This window comes from Apodemus sylvaticus, chromosome 6 (genome assembly GCF_947179515.1).
Source record: "Apodemus sylvaticus chromosome 6, mApoSyl1.1, whole genome shotgun sequence".
In the NCBI taxonomy this organism is placed as follows: Eukaryota; Metazoa; Chordata; class Mammalia; order Rodentia; family Muridae; genus Apodemus; species Apodemus sylvaticus.
Genome location: NC_067477.1, coordinates 115,774,758 through 115,791,293, shown reverse-complemented (window position 1 = coordinate 115,791,293; position 16,536 = coordinate 115,774,758). Strand labels below are relative to the sequence as shown.

The 16,536-nt window shown below is 50.0% G+C and overlaps 1 protein-coding gene across 3 annotated transcripts; it reads left to right on the top strand.

Moving 5' to 3' along the window:
* The first annotated feature begins 69 nt into the window (after positions 1-69).
* On the top strand, positions 70-12,700 carry Slc5a6 (solute carrier family 5 member 6). 3 transcript variants are annotated; one of them, XM_052186254.1, is made up of 18 exons: positions 70-411; positions 721-908; positions 4,110-4,169; positions 5,389-5,890; positions 6,186-6,251; positions 6,632-6,683; positions 7,180-7,247; positions 7,493-7,647; positions 7,972-8,112; positions 8,280-8,409; positions 8,941-9,029; positions 9,331-9,443; positions 9,716-9,783; positions 10,598-10,684; positions 10,822-11,000; positions 11,199-11,302; positions 11,507-11,622; positions 11,782-12,700. In XM_052186254.1, the coding sequence occupies exons 4-18, from the start codon at positions 5,501-5,503 to the stop codon at positions 11,926-11,928; spliced, it is 1,905 nt and encodes a 634-aa protein (XP_052042214.1). In that variant the 5' UTR covers positions 70-411; positions 721-908; positions 4,110-4,169; positions 5,389-5,500; the 3' UTR covers positions 11,929-12,700. The 3 variants fall into 3 exon arrangements, with proteins under 3 accessions (XP_052042214.1, XP_052042212.1, XP_052042213.1); XM_052186252.1 differs by lacking the exon at positions 4,110-4,169; XM_052186253.1 differs by lacking the exons at positions 70-411; positions 4,110-4,169 and adding an exon at positions 491-570.
* Positions 12,701-16,536: the final 3,836 nt, after the last annotated feature.

Here is a 16,536-nt window from a genome sequence, read left to right as displayed (position 1 = left end):
CCAGCGTGTCCCGCCTCCGCCTGGAGGCGAGGCTTGGCTTCCAAAGCCTGTCACTCTGGGGCGTGGCCTAACCCGCCCCCTGCACGCGCCGTAGAGTGCTTTGCCTGTGTGTTCGGGCTGCTCGCGGAATGCTGAGCTCTTGTCCTGCGCTTGCTCGTGGTGGACAGACCCACCATCTCTCCATTCTCCCTGGAGCGCTGGCTTGTCCAGTTAGCGCTTAGTTGCCTTGAGCTACTGCATGTTCCCTCAGCCCGGTGCGGACGCCCGTGCAGCTCCATCCGCCCTTAGTAAATATGGCGGCGCGGCGATCCGGGCGGGCGGGGGGCGGGGTCCCGCTGTCACCAAGCCCCGAGCTGCGAGCCGGGCCGGGCTGGCCTGCGGGCCGGCTACCCACGTGCGGAGATCTCGAAGGTGGGCCGGGCCGGTGAAGTCGGGGCGGGAGAGGCGGGACTGGGAGGGGCGGGATGGGGCGAGCCTCTCCGCGTGGGCTTTGGCGAAGGTCTTAAATACTAGCGCAAAGTCGTGGGTTCGCCAGGTGTGGAGAGAAGGGGAAAGCCGAGCCGGGAGAGGGTAAGGGTGATGGAGGGCGAAGGGCAAACGCTGGCAAGAGGACACGAGCCTGGGAACCCTTCACCTTAATGTTGCGTAGTGTTCCGCAGCCCGGGCAAGGACGCGGAGCGGGAAAGACGCCTCCTTAACTCGTGTTCTTCGCCTTGCCAGGGGGGGCGAAAAAGCAATGCTGGTTTCAGAAAGAACGAAGGAACTTTGGTAGCCCTGGCCGAACCACCGACGCCAGGCAAGGTAGCGCTTCCGCAGAGTGGCAGCAGTGCTGACTGGAAGGGCGCTGGGAGAGAGACCCATCACACCTAAGGGGACAGCTATTGCCCTGGGTGACTGCTCCTCAAAAGGTAAATAAAGACCTTTAGAGCTCGTCTCAGCTAACCTGCCTATACTTCCTTTCTACAGGCTCCAGGTATCTGCCTGGAATCCTGAATTTACATATATCAATACTTCTAGCTGCCGGGATATCTTGTTTTAGTGAGAAAGGCCATTCAGTTCTTGAGGAATTTTAAGCCCTAGACATTGGTGGCAGTTGGCCCTGCAGGTGTTCCCTTATATTTTAAAGGGGGAAGAGGGTGAGGATTTAACTCTGTGCTTTCCTAGTGCTTGTCCCCAGTACTACAAGAAATAAACCCACAAACCTTAATACCTTTAATTGCAGATAAATCCAGTGCAATGTGAGACCTTTTTAAAAGACATGTCTGTTGGTGTGAATAAATGGAGTTTTTAGAAAGCCACTGTTCTTTTCCTAGAATTGGACCATATGAAATGAAGGTCGTGTTGCTACTGGATTGGTGTTTTCCTGGCTGCTTACCTCCTCTTCCTCTACTTCTTGGTTCCTCAATGCAGATAATTAATCAGGAAACTCCAGAAGCAGAGGAACCCAATTGGTATTGGGCCTACTGGACCACTTGGTATTTTTATCTTGACACCCTGTAGCTTTGGTTGGTCTGGAACTCATATAGAAATCCACTTTTTCTGCCCCCTGTGTGCTAGGGTTGGTCTATAGAAGTTCTTTTTTTCTTTTTTGTTTTGGTTTGTTTTTTGTTATTTTCAAGACAGGGTTTCTCTGTGTAGCCCTGGCTGTCCTGGAACTCACTTTGTAGACCAGGCTGGCCTCGAACTCAGAAATGGCCTGCCTTTACCTCCCAAGTGCTGGGACTAAAGGCGTGTGCCACCAATACCACTACCTGGCTTGTTTTGTTTTTTTCAAGACAGTTTCTCTGTGCAGACCTGGCTGTCCTGGTATTTACTTTGTAGACCAGACTGGCTTGAACTTGAGATCCCCTGCTCTGCCTCCAAGTGCTGAGATTAAAGGTTTGTGTCAGCCGGCGTTGGTTGCACACGCCTTTAATCCCAGCATTTGGGATGCAGAGACAGGCAGATTTCTGAGTTCAAGGCCAGCCTGGTCTACAGAGTGAGTTCCAGGACAGCAGGGCTACACAGAGAAACCCTGTCTCGGAAAAAAACCAAAAAAAGAAAAGAAAAAGAAAAGACAGAAAGGTGTGTGTCACTGCCCTTGTCTGTCCTCCTCATCTTCCCATAACAGTGACAGCTTGCCAAAGAGAGAAAGAAACTCAAGGTGTTGCAATATACAAAGGCCTGGGGCATCTTTAGATAAAACCAGAGTGCCCCTTAGAATCCTTGATCTAGACACAGTAGAACATGTGGCCCAAGTTCAGACTTTTTCTTTGTCCTGTGAGGCTTATAGTTCAGGTTTAGTCTGTGGGAACCGTACCTTGCCAACTAGGTAATATGTGCCCAAGTGTGTTTGAATACAGTTCAGAAGACACCCTACCTCCTGGTGGGCAGGATGTATTCATCTGTCACTAGATTCATTGGAATCTACACTGCTCCACGAATGACTGACCACAGTTAGCACTCTGCTCCTTTCTTAGTCTTGGGACTAGTGAGGTTGGACCACTGGTGAATGATCTGAAAAATTCCTTTTTATTGTTATGTGTCTGTGCATGTGAGTGCTGGTGTGGGAGGGCAGCAGTGGGAGAGCTGCAGGTACAGGTGGCTTCAAGCCGATCGTAGATGTTTGGAACCACTCTTGAGTCCTCCACAGAGCAGCCACAACTCTTTGAACCCCTGAGCCATCTCTTCAGCCCCTATAAGATATTCTCCCTATGTGTGGTGGTGTAAGCCTAGAGTTTAAGGCCAGCATAGGCTACATTGTGGTTCTGGGACAGCCAAGGTGTCTCAAAAAACAAAAGAGAAAGACTCTTTACAGGTTTTGTAGAGGCTCTGAGATAGACTTCAGGTGAAATACCCTGCGTTCTTACACAGGAGGTTGGGATAGAAGATTCTGCAGCAGGTCCGGCAGTGGTGGCCTTTAATCCCAGCACTTGGGAGGCAGAGGCAGATAGATTTCTGAGTTTGAGGCCAGCCTGGTCTACAGAGTGAGTTCCAGGACAGCCAGGGCTACACAGAGAAACCCTGTCTCAAAAAACCTAGAAAAAAAAAAGATTCTATAGCAACCAATACACAAAACAAAGGAAGTTGTATATGCTTATAGGCCTTAGAGAGGTGGTGTTTAGGTTTGGAAGGGTGGGGTCTCAAAATGTAGTAATCCACAGTAGATATGATGTAGAGCTATTTAGGAAGCTATGTAGTTTATTTAGGAAGATTGGTTTGTGCCATCCTACCTTAGGCTGCACAAGCTAGAAATTTAGTGCCTGGGGCGGGGTGCTAGATAGGATCCAGGGTGTGGCTGATATCTCTGAAGGGGAGAATTTGTGAACTAGAGTCAGTAAGGCACTTTCCTTACTGCTGGCTCACGTGGTAGGTATTCAGAGAATGTTAACTGTCATCATGTTAGGCTCTCTAAATGCACAGCATTCTCTCATGTCCCCTTCATGCCAATGAGTCCTTCTAGGGGACTGATTCTCCAGACAAGACCAGATTGGACAAGTGTAGATTGGATGGGGAGACCCTAGGCCTGGGTGCTTTTAGAAGGGTTCTTTGAGAACCCGAGGAGATAGTTCACTAGGCTTGCCCCCAAAGTATGAAGACCAAGGTGTGGTGGTTGCCTGTAGATCTCTGTGAGCTTGGGAAACACTCCCTGGAAGATACCTGATGGCATCCTATAGCTTCTACATGCTCATGAGTGCACACACACACACACACACACACACACACACGGAAAAATCATAACTTGAGTGGACTGGGTCTTTTATGCTTCTGTGTGAAATGAAAAGGCTCTAAATGATTTAAGGATTGTGGCATATTCTTAGAGCTCTGGTGTTTCTGTGTGTGCAGAGTTAGAAAAGTAACTTTCAGTCTTCTCTAGGCAACTAACTCCTTTCTAACTCTGTAGAGCACACGGGGTGCCCAGAGCGATTTAGGCTGAGAGCCTAATCCAGCTAGGAATGCTGTCCAGTGTGAACTCTGTTCTCCGTCTGGCAGTGGTGGGGTTGAGTTGGGAGACACAGGGTGATAAGGCTGTTTAGGGCGCAGCGCTTGGTTCCAAGATGAGCCCAGAACAAACAGTATGTGTGCTTTCCTCTGACGCCACACCTTGATCTCTCTTCTGCTACTCACAGAGCCGATGCCTCTGTCCTGCCCCAGGCAGCTCTGCCTCGGAACTGGCATTGCTTCTCCAGGTACGGGTCTGGTCCCAGCAGGATGGGGTAGCTCACTCTCTGCTGCTGGTCACCTTGCCACTCTCTCTGACTATCTTTTTTCCAGAGGCCATGAAATCCTAACTTTGAATCTTTTGCCTGCTTTTCAGCTCCATTACCTTGTCTGTTGCTATTTTTAAAGGTTGTTTGTGTATATGGGTGTTTTGTCTGCATGTATATTTGTGCACCACATGTGTGCCTGATACCACAGAGGCCATAAGAGGGCATCAGACCCCTAGAATTGGAGTTACAGATGATTGTGGGCTGCCATGTGGTTGGTGGGACTAGAACCTGGGTCTTCTACAAGAGTAACTACTATTAAGCACTAAACACAGACTCCTGTCTGTCTTACTTTTGAATCCTACCACATTGACCAGATCAGTTCTTGACTGCTGTGTCAAGCAACTGAGGTAGAGTGGTAGGGTTTCTCTAGTGATATTGGGCCTATTAAGAAAGGGGTAGCCGGGTGGTGGTGGAGCACACCTTTAATCCCAGCACTTGGGAGGCAGAGGCAGGCAGATTTCTGAGTTTGAGGCCAGCCTGGTCTACAAAGTGAGTTCCAGGACTGTCTCAAAACACCAAAAAACAAAAACAAAAACAAAAAAAAAATCCATGAACGAAAGAAAGGAAGGAAGGAAGGAAGGGGTAGTGGTGGCACATGCTTTTAATCCCAAAAGGTAGAGAAGGGCACAGAGTGCCTGACCTGCTGATGTTCCGAAAGGGCCTTGAGACTGTTAGGTGGGCTCACTGGTCAGTGCTGACAGGATGACACCTCGGGGAGGTGGACCTAAGGCCAGGAGGATGAGAAAACCTGCTCTCATTCCTCTCCACTTCTTCCCTGCTGGGCTGTGGCGCCAGGCTGCACTCTGCTGGCTCAGTGCATTGTAGTGACTGGGTCTGTGCCTGCAAATGGAAGCAGGAGGTTATATCGAGAAAATTAGGATAGAGTTGATTTTTATTTTACTGCTTGGGTGGAGACCCAAAAAACGTCTCAAATTTCATGGCTGCACACCCAAAGGTCCTGGCCAAGTTGCTGTCTGCTGTCTGCCTCAGCCCCGCTGCTCCCTCCCTCACATCTATCTCACAAACCACCTCACACCTTCTAGGCCTTCACCACTGGTGGCTGGCTGGTCTGCCTCTGGCCATGACACGTCCAAAACTTGTGGGTGGGCACCCTTGAGTGAGAGATAAATCCTTACAGCCGCCCCTGGACCATGTCACTGTGTGGAAGCGGAATGCTGAGAGACTGAGGAGGAACCGCGTACCTGACAGCTCAGGAGCACAAGGCGCTGCAAAGCACAGGCACTGTGAGGATGAGCGTGGCGAGCACTGCAGCTCCCTTCCACACAACCTCAGACCCCAGCAGGGCCATCTCCACCTTCTCCGTTGTGGACTATGTGGTATTTGGCCTGTTGCTGGTTCTCTCCCTTGTCATTGGGCTCTATCACGCTTGCCGAGGCTGGGGCCGCCATACTGTTGGTGAACTGCTGATGGCAGACCGCAAAATGGGCTGCCTTCCTGTGGCACTGTCCTTGCTGGCCACCTTCCAGTCAGCCGTGGCCATTCTGGGGGCACCAGCAGAGATCTACCGATTTGGAACCCAGTATTGGTTCCTGGGGTGCTCCTACTTCCTGGGGCTCCTCATCCCTGCTCACATCTTCATCCCTGTCTTCTACCGCCTGCATCTGACCAGCGCCTATGAGGTGAGCAGAAAAGAGTGACTTCCCGGCACAGGGATGGAGAAGGGGGTAAGGTACGCAAGGGAGGGCTGTGGCCCTGGACCTTTAATTATTCACCTAAAGATTTTCTCAGTTCTTCCCAGGAGTTAAGCTGGGGGAGGGGCAGGGAAGCACCAGGCTTGGGAGTCCAGAGTATATGTTTTATACATCCGTTCCCTTGTGTTAGAAGGCCTCTTGAGGAAAGAGGTTATATATTATGAGGGCTAGAATCCAGAAATACCGTGCCTTAAAAAATACATAAATTTTTTGTACTCTCTAGTACTTAGAGCTCCGCTTCAATAAAGCAGTTCGAATCTGTGGGACTGTGACCTTCATCTTTCAGATGGTAAGTAGAATGTAATGGAAACTGAGCCTGGGGCAGAAGGGGAGCTGAACTCTGGCCTTCAGAAGTGGGTGGGGCCCTTCCTGCTCTCATACTGACCGGGTTGAAATTCCTATGAGTGACCATGTGGGGGTTGGGAATTTAGCTCAGTGGTAGAGCACTTGCCTAGCAAACACAAGGCGCTGGGTTCAGTCCTCAGCTCTGGAAAAAAAAAATACAATGTGGGCAAGTCCCTGATGGCGGCCTCTCCACTATGGGTGTGACAGTATGGCAGGCTGGGGTCTGAGTGAAGTGAGGGAAGTGAGCCCAGGTGAAGGAAGCCTTGGGGTGCTCTTTCCACCTGCTTCTCTTCTCTCCTTCACACCCTTTCCCACGGCCCACAGGTGATCTACATGGGAGTTGCTCTCTATGCACCATCCTTGGCCCTCAATGCAGGTGAGGAGTCCTAGTCCCTGACGTCTGGCCTTTAGGAAGGGCAGACAGAGGGTAGAGTGCAGCACATAATCTGACCTTGAGAGTTGACCCATTGACTGGTCTCTTGGCTCAGTCTCTAGCACAGGGAGAAGTAGACGTGGTTCACCTCCATCAAAAGCTGATCAGACACTGCCATGCCACACCTGAGCTGCTTCTCAGCATTTCAGTGGCGCTCTGAGAAGGCTTTTCCTTATGCTGAAGAATGATTTATTTCATCTTTAATGGTGCTTCTTTTATAGATGAGTGCTTGTTTGTTTGTTTGTTTTTGAGACAAGCTCTCTATGTAGCCTTAGCTGTCCTGGCACCCTGCTATACAGACCAGGCTAGACTCCCAGAGATCCACATGTCTCTGTCCCGGTGAATGCTGGGATTAAAGAGCTGTCTCTCTAGTAGCTTCCCTTACCAGAGCTCCTCCAGAAGAACTTACACAGATAGGAGTGTGACTTTCTGTTTCCAGTGACTGGATTTGATCTATGGCTGTCAGTGCTGGCCCTAGGAATTGTCTGCAACATCTACACTGCACTGGTAATTTCAGTAATTCCTGGGGTAATGGCAGGGAGATGGGAGAAGGAAGACAAGGGACAGCCTAGACAGACAGGAGGTGGGACGGAGTTCTGGGGAGGGCGGGGTGGAGTGGGCGCTGTGAAAGTAGACAGTAGGATTCTCACTCCACTGTTTCAGGGATGGTTCAGGGGCTTTCGGGGTACTGTAATGTCCACCCTTCTGGCTGAGTGGACGTTTGTGACAGATGTGCTGCGTTTTCCCTGCAGGGTGGGCTGAAGGCTGTCATCTGGACAGACGTGTTCCAAACACTGGTCATGTTCCTAGGGCAGCTGGTGGTTATCATTGTAGGAGCAGCCAGAGTGGGTGGCTTGGGGCATGTATGGGATGTGGCTTCCCAGCATGGCCTCATCTCCGGAATTGAGTAAGTATCTGCTTCCCCTGTCTGGTGTCTGCACCTTGGGTCTGCAGAGCCTGGTCTCAGGTCTTTTTTAGTACGCAGAGAGAAACCTGGTGATACCAAACAGGGAGAGAAAGGTGCCGGGTGGGTGCCTGGCTGGTGTTACACAAGGCCTGGGCATTGCCTGGATGCATACGTGAGATGAGGCTAGGCTTGGAGAAATGGGATCTTCTCTGCAGCTTCCTGGCTCCTTGCCTTATGTCATTCTCTGTTCTACCCTTCACTGACCTCTCTCACCAGAAAGATAGGCATCTTGGCTGTGGCAGTGACAGGTAGTGTTTGTTGCAGGCTGGATCCCGACCCCTTTGTGCGTCATACTTTCTGGACTTTGGCCTTTGGAGGTGTCTTTATGATGCTCTCCTTGTATGGAGTGAATCAGGCTCAGGTGCAGCGCTACCTCAGTTCCCGCTCAGAGAAGGCTGCCGTGCTGTGAGTGCAGGGTGGGAGGCCTGGAGCAAGGGCTTGGGAAGGGGCTCCCTGAACTGAAGGGGCAGGGATCAGGGTTCTCACCCCTTACTGGGGACTTTCTGGAGGCTCAGGAGGGCATGTGTGAGAGTGTTAATGTTCTCTCTCTCTTTCCGCCCTGGTCTTTGAAGGTCCTGCTATGCAGTGTTCCCTTGCCAGCAAGTGGCCCTCTGCATGAGCTGCCTCATTGGTCTGGTCATGTTTGCCTATTATAAGAAATACAGCATGAGTCCCCAGCAAGAGCAAGCAGCCCCTGACCAGGTGAGAAGGCCTCTCGCTCCTTCCTGTGCTCTTGACAAGCCAGTCTCAATCGCTAGCAGAGTGTCTGTGTGGCTAAATTAGAAAATATAGATGATTAATTCTTTGCTATCCTGAGGTCCCTGCTGTCTAGCATGTCAGATTCCAGTCCTCAACATATCTACTCAGTGCTCACCTCATTCGATGGGTGTAGACCAAGTGATACCAACCCCCCACTGTGTATCTCATGCTGTGCTGGAAACTGTTGCAAGTCTGTCCTCACCTCAGCTTCCCAACAGCCTCACTTTCCAGGAGCCAGGCTTGGTGAGGCAGGCCTCATGCTGAGGCCACATAGCCCCTCCGAGGTAGTGCTGGGTGGACTGTGTAGTTTGCTCTTCAGAGTCCATTTTCTCCCTCCTGGAGGCAGATGCCTTCATGTCTGGCTTCCCTTCCTGCTGCGCCAGGCTTTGGATTGGCAAGGGCATGTCTAGGGCCTCTCCGCATGGGGGCAGGCATGGCGCCCTCCCTCTGAGTGTGCCCTGCTCTGCTTGACAGTTAGTCCTCTATTTTGTGATGGACCTCCTGAAAGACACGCCCGGGCTGCCTGGGCTCTTCGTCGCCTGCCTCTTCAGTGGATCGCTCAGGTACTGCTTTCTGCAGCTTGCCGTAGACTAGGCGTGGTAGACTGGGTATGCTGGGACAGGGTGCCGCTCTGTTTTGGGTGGCAGGGCAGTTTAGCCTCTCCCAAGACTTGCTTTTGTTTGACAGTATCAGTCATCTACTTGATCAAATCTCTGCTTTCATCAGTTTTTGCCTTCAAAGCTCTGAGATAGCCCGGGCTATGGGGACGCTGCTCTCTGAACTTTATGCTTCTGAGCCCTCTGTAGAGTCCTGCCTTTTTTGGCTCTCAGACTTAGCACAACTCATCTCTTCCCTCCCTTTCAGTACCATATCCTCTGCATTCAATTCACTGGCAACTGTCACAATGGAAGACCTAATCCAGCCCTGGTTCCCTCAGTTGACTGAAACCCGGGCCATCATCCTCTCTCGAAGCCTCGGTAGGATTACTGCTAAGTTTTGTTCATTCTGAGATGCACCCTGACCACTGCCATCAGTCTTCGGTAGATTATGTTTGCCCTGAGCTCAGCACATGCCTCGTGGAGCACACCTTCGCCCCGTGTGTATTGCTTGTTGGAGAGAGCAGTACATTGAGTCTGGATCTCTGAGAACGGGCTGGGCTATGATAGTCTCAGAAGTAGTTTGGCTGAAGGGTGTGTAGCCTCTCGTCTCATTTATTCACATCAGTTAATCCCTTCCCCTCTCTCCCCAGCCTTTGCCTATGGGCTAGTCTGCCTGGGAATGGCCTATATTTCCTCTCATCTGGGATCAGTGCTCCAGGTAATGACTAGAGAAGAGAAAGAAATTCTTGGCAGGGAATGGGGGGATACGTATGAGATAAGAAAAGAAGAGAGCTGTTTTGAGAGGGATCAAAATTTGCCTTTTGAAAATAATTATTGCGCTAGGCGGCCCACGCCTTTAGTCTCAGCACTTGGGAGGCAGAGGCAGGCAGATTTCTGAGTTTGAGGCCAGCCTGGTCCACAGAGTGAGTTTCAGGACAGCCAGGGCTACACAGAGAAACCCTGTCTTGAAAAAAACAAAACAAAAAACAAAACAAAACAAAAATACCCAAAAACCAAAGAAAAGAAAAGAATTATTGCATTTAAGTTGGGCATGGTGGTATATACCTTTAATCCCAGTCCTTGGAAGGCAGAGACAAATGCATCTCTAAGTTCAAGGCCAGCCTGGTCTATAGAGCAAGTTCCAGGATGGCCAGGGCAACAACAACTAAAACCTGTCTCAAAAAACTAAAGAAAGCAATTGCATCTCTTCATTTCTTGTATGTGGATGCTTGTCTGTCAGTGCCCGAGTGGAGGAGAGAGCAGCTTTGGGAGCTGGTTCTCTGCTTGTGCCATGTGGGTACCGGACATTGAACTCAGGGTCAGCCTTAACGCAACCACCTTTATCCCCTGAGCTAGCTCACCAGCATCCTAAGCTCGTAGATAGTGTCATTTCTAGGACACTGTTAGCACAGAGAGACCTAGAGCTCAGCGTTAAAGCCCAGCGTGCTCTTCACAGCCATTCCTGCCCTGACTGGGCATGGACGCTGGGGTCTGAGCCTGTGCGTTCTTTGCTCTTTTCCTATCCTCTCCAGGCAGCACTCAGCATCTTTGGCATGGTTGGAGGGCCACTGCTGGGACTCTTCTGCCTTGGGATGTTCTTTCCATGTGCCAACCCTCTTGTGAGTGAGTTATCCGGCTCCCCAGATATGCACGTGGATAGCACTGGGCTGCTGGGACTTTCAGCAGGAGCCCTGGGGACGGGTGTGAAGGTGTGTGGTTGGCCTGGAGCGGGCGAGTTGACTGTGTCTCTGGACAGGGTGCCATTGTAGGCCTGTTGACGGGACTCACCATGGCCTTCTGGATTGGCATTGGGAGCATAGTGACTGGAATGAGCTCTCCTGCGGCATCTCCGCCCCTTAACGGATCCAGCTCCTTCCTGCCCAGCAATCTAACTGTCGCCACTGTGACCACCCTGATGCCTTCCACCCTGTCCAAGTGAGGCGGGGCTCACTCTTTCTCCTTGGGTAGTAGCTCCGTGTTGAGGGGTTTTGTGGGGACCGCGCTAAGGCATGGGTTATTACAGGCTGTAAACAGGGTTATGTTGGGTTCTGAGCCTTTGTAGGTGGGTGGCTCAAAGTGTCTGAAAAATGCCCTGTGAAAGCACTGCTTACTGTCCTTACTCTCTTATCCCAGGCCCACAGGACTGCAGCATTTCTATTCCCTGTCCTATTTATGGTACAGTGCGCACAACTCTACCACAGTCATTGTAGTGGGCCTGATTGTCAGTCTGCTCACGGGTGAGGGCGTGGGATTGCCACACAGAAAAATGAGGGGCTGGGGGCACTTTCCAAGCTAGGGGAGGTGGGACCCTGCCTGTGGGGATGCTGAATGTCAGTAACAGCCAGTCTTCCCTGCTGACATCAGAGCGGCCTGGAGGCCTGTGGCCATGGTACAGGGAGGGGCTCTGAAGGACTCTGACTGACAAGCACCTTTGCCTTCAGGGGGAATGCGGGGCCGGCCCCTGAACCCCGGGACAATTTACCCTGTGTTGCCAAAGCTCCTCGCACTCGTTCCCTTGTCCTGCCAGAAGAGGCTTTGCTGGAGAAGCCACAGCCAGGTGAGACCTGCTGTCCTGTAGCCATCCTACCATTGGTTGTGCCTGCTCTGATCACCTGGCTCCCTGGGAGGGTCTGAAGTGTACTGCCTCACTTCTGCTGTGTTCCCCAGGACATCCCCGGGGTTCCTTGCCCACCCTCACCTCTGCTGTGTTCCCCAGGACATCCCGGGGGTCTCCAACCTGTTTCCAGAGAAGATGGGGAATGGAGCGCTGCAGGACAGCAGAGACAGAGAGAGGACGGCTGAAGACGGCCTTGTCCACCAGCCATGCAGCCCCACCTACGTCGTCCAGGAGACCTCCCTGTGAGCTGTGACGGAGCTCAGCTGCCTTCACTGCAGAGCAGCCAGAGGCCATTCTATAGTGCAGAGACAGTCACGACATGTGTTCTGCAGCAGAGGTGGGCATAGCCCACAGCAAAGGACCTTGATTTTTAAAGTTCATCTCCACCAAAGCTGCTGCTTGCAAGGACGACAGTTTTTCCTTAATCCTTGCCAATCTTCTCTTAGGATCAGGTTTGCAGGGTACAGAATCACATCACATGTAGGGAAATAAATACACTAAGAAAAGGGTGGCTTTTGATTAAGTGACCAGGGTTCTTTGGGGTGAATAGGAACAGGATTTCTTACAACTGCCCCAGGACCTGATTTGGCAGGATTGACCAGCTCAAGCATTAAGCATTAAGTCCTTGGCCCTCTAGTGATTCCTTCACTATCATGTCAACCTGGGTTATCTCCAGCCATTGTGAGCCCCTGTGGTCTTTCAGGTTCTCTGTAATACTCAAGTCCCCTCTCATTCTTACCTACCTCGATTCTTGAGAGGGAGACTTTGGTGTCCTTGGGCATAGACAGTTATGTTCATCTAGTTGTATAGAGGGGAGGGGGGGTTCCACATCAACCCACACCCTCTTCAGGCGGTACTTAAGAGACAGCCCTCACCAGGACCCCTTATGCAGTGTGCTATCCTCTAAATGCCTAAGCTAAGCCACCCTGGTGTCATTCTGTCATCTGCAACTATTTCCTGTGGGAGTTTCCTCTTCATGCATTTTGTTCCTAGGGAATAAAAATAGCTGTTAGCCTGGTGTCTGGCCTCTGTGTTCCTTCAAGTAACCACCTGTCCCCTGGAGAAGATAAAATCTCTGTGTGTAGGTGTTTTTCTCTGCTAAGGCAGAGGACTTGTGGCCTCCAGTCTGCAGGTGGCTGGAGGGGGTGGGGACAGAGTAAGACCATTGCTTCTTGAAGTGTCTCCTCTCATCTGCCAGCCTCCGTTGTCAATACAAGAACTGCTCTGAGATTGTACTGTTGAAGCTAGAGAGAGAACATTAGCTTGAGGAGTAACACTGGCTTGCCTGGCCAACACTTACTACACATACCTCCCATACTTAGTCTGCCCCTGCTTGGCCCCATCCTGCTATTTAGAACAGCTGTGCACATTCTCGGGGTCTCAATAGAGACCTGGGGCCAGGCAGATCTGAGGGTTCAGCCACAGTCCGACTGCTCTCCTGTGTCCCATGCAGCTCAGAACAGGACTTTGTCTCATTATCTCAGTTTTGGCTAAAGTTATAGTATAGGCCAGTAAGATGGCTGTAAAGCCTGATTATCTGAGCGCCGTCTCTGGACATGCATGATGAGGAGAGAGCTTGAAAGTTGTCCTCTAGCCCAAAGATACCCAATGGCGTGTGCATAGATCCATGTAGCAAAGGCATATCTATGATGTCAGAATTTGAGGGACACAAGGATGAAGAGGTTATTTTATGGGGGAATTTCTGCCCTGCTCTATCCCATTTAGCTTCTGAATGAAAAACAGCCTGGTATTTTATTTACTGGGAGCTGGCACTGTGCTATGCAGATTTTGAGCTGTTCTAACCCAGCTGGAAGATTATCCAGATAAATGCCCCATTACTTTGTTAATAGACTCTTGCTCTGTTTCGTGTGTGTTTCAGTGCAAGCTTCGGTTGGCCACGTGCTCATGGTCCATCCTGCCTCCTTTTCTTCTTATGGTCCCTGCCTGAGACTCCCTACTCCATCTCAAGTGCTACCTTCCTCTTCAGCCCAGTCATAGGCCACAAGCTTTTGATTAACCAATCAGGGACTATTGGGGAGCATTCTTTACAGAACATTGGTTAATACAGTGCCCGAGATTAGGTAGCAGTCTAGACAGGCACAGAGCAGTGGAATACACAGACACAGGACTAACCTAACCCCAACACAAGTGAGACCTTAGCTCAGAACAGGAATTAGGTCCCATTGTTGCCTAAACTGTCTACAAACTCTGGTGGTGACATGATCCTCTTGCATCATCATCCAAGTGACTGGACTAGAGATGTGTAACTTTGTGAGTCACCCTTCACCCCATTTTCCCGCTGTCTTGGCCAACACTGTGGAAGGAACAAGGCTTATGCCCAGACAGACTACAGTCACTTCCTCCCTTCAAAGGACTAGAGAGGTTCTGGGAGTCATCGACGCCTACAGGATGGCTCACAACCATCTGTAACTCAGTTCTTGGGGGTCTCATCCCCTTTTCTGATCTTTGTGGGTATGCAGGAAAAACATTCATATACATAAAACAAACAAACAAAAAACACCAGGCGTTGGTGGCGCATGCCTGTAATCCCAGCACTCTGGGAGGCACAGGCAGGCTGATTTCTGAGTTCGAGGCCAGCCTGGTCTACAGAGTGAGTTCCAGGACAGCCAGGGCTACACAGAGAATCCCTGTCTCTGGGAAGAAAAAAAAAAACCCAACAACTAAAAAGGAAAGAAAGGTGTGCTTTTGAGTAAGAGTCTGCAATGGAGGTCATTAAAGAAAATGTAGAAAGTGGACAGTGGCCTTCAGAAAAAGGATGTGCAGAACAGCAAGCCAGGTGTGCTTACGATTTTGGCCGATACCAGGAAAGAAGGAAAAAGGGAAAAGTTGTTTTTGAGTTAGTGAAAATCTGTAAGGTGCATTATCCCAGAGAGGAGATAATCCTCATCTCCTTAACTTTCTTCAGATAAATCAGCTCTTCTGAGGGAGTCTCCTGGTCAGGTGGCAAGACCAGGTAGATTAACAGGGGAGGGGATAGTACTATATAGCATTGTAAACAAGACAAATTAGAATGTTATGTTGTAGGGGTAAATGATTAATAAAATATACCGCCCAGCAGGCCTTTGCACCAGCTCGGCGGGTCCAGCTCACAGTGACCCTCACTGTCACTGCTGTGCCAATCTCCTTCAGCTCTCACAGCATGCCAGCTGTGCTTCCTCTCTGCCATAGACTGTAAACGGCGAGAATCCCACACTTCTGCCCAGCACCCACTCCTTCCAAGTATCTGGGAAAGCATGACTTATCTTAAACTTGAATAGTTAACCAAATATATTTATGTATAAGGAACTCCCAATTTCATAATACCAATTTACCATGATGAATACTTATCCCACTATTTATAACTTCTCCAAAACACCAGAAATATGTCTGAAGCCATCTGGATATCCGCGTTTCTATCCGTGTGTCCATCTCTCCTCCTATTCCTGGAAGGACGGCATTTCCTGAAGACTCAAGACTGAGACGGTCCACACAGAGATGCTCTGGGGCTCAGCTAGACAAGACTTATAGTTTTTATTTTTTATTTATTTTTAATTCTTTAAAAGAATTATTTATTTATTGTATGTATGTTTGTACACTGCAGCTGTCTTCAGACACACCAGAAGAGGGCATCAGATCCCAATATAGATGGTTGGTGAGCTACCATGTGGTTGCTGGGAGTTGAACTCAGGACCTCTGGAAGAACAATCAGTGCTCTTAGCCACTGAGCCATCTCTCCAGACCCTTTAATTTTTTTGTTTTTTTGTTTGTTTGTTTTTCAGACAGGATCTCTTTATGTAGGCCTGGCTATCCTGGAATTTGGTGTGTAGATTAGGCTGGCCTTTAAATTGAAGAGATCTGCCTATCTCCACCTCCCAAATCCTGGGATTAAAGGCATGCATGACTAAGTCACACAGTGTTTTAGGACAAAACAAAACAAGTTTAAACTGGGAGGTGGGATTGCATGCCTTTAATGCCAGCAGGGGCAGGAGGAATTCTGTGAGTTTGAGGCAAACCTGGTCTACAGAGCTAGTTCCAGGACAGCCAAAGCTACACAAAGAAACCTTGTCACAAACAAACAAACAAACAAACAATCAAACAGCTTGTTCTATAGGAGCTGTAGAGGGGATTATTAGGTATGCCTTTAAAGGAAATTGTGGATGTCAGTTTACGCCCTGTTTTTGCTTTCTGGTCTCTATGAGTTTGTACCCATGCAAGCCCTGTGTCCTGCAGCTGCATCACCACAGCCAAAGCACCAGGCCTTTCCTCTTATAACAGCTGAATGAATGAAAGTCCACAAGACAAGCTAACCCTGTAGAGCAGTGCTACAGAGATAACTCATTTTTCCAACTGGGTGGGAGGACCCAACCCAGCTGATAGTGTCATAAACAACAAGACATCGGTGAGGCCCGCTCTCTATCAGACTCGGATGGAATACAGCATCCTTCTCCCTTCTGTCCCTCTCAAGAAGCTCATGGACAGGAACTGCTGTCTTGATTAAACATGCCCATCCTCAGGGAGATCTGGGGCAAGGTCTTTGGACTTAGGGACTCTATAAAGGTTTTATTGCCAGTCACAAATCAGATTCGTGCCGTACTGTATGAGTCCCTCAGGATCACAAGAAATTTGGATGGAGTCAGCCTTTCTTGTAAATAGCAAGTTCATGTCATTGGACATCAACTTCAGCCGGGTGGGGATGCTGTGAGGGTCGTGCAGAGCTGACTGGGGGGGAGCCTCACTGAGGGGGTTCATGGAACCCGTGGTTGCTGCCTCCCTTTCTTCTTTTGGGGGGAGGGGAAGCTTAAGACAGAGTTTCTCTGCATAACAACCCTGGCTGTCCTGGAACTCTCTTTGTAG

Coding starts and splice junctions, on each gene's coding strand:
- Slc5a6 (XM_052186252.1), top strand. CDS start 5,501: ATGAGCGTGGCGAGCACTGCAGCTCCCTTCCACACAACCTCAGACCCC. Junction 7,248..7,492: donor GCAACATCTACACTGCACTG/GTAATTTCAGTA, acceptor TTTTCCCTGCAG/GGTGGGCTGAAGGCTGTCAT. Junction 9,444..9,715: donor CATCCTCTCTCGAAGCCTCG/GTAGGATTACTG, acceptor CTCTCTCCCCAG/CCTTTGCCTATGGGCTAGTC.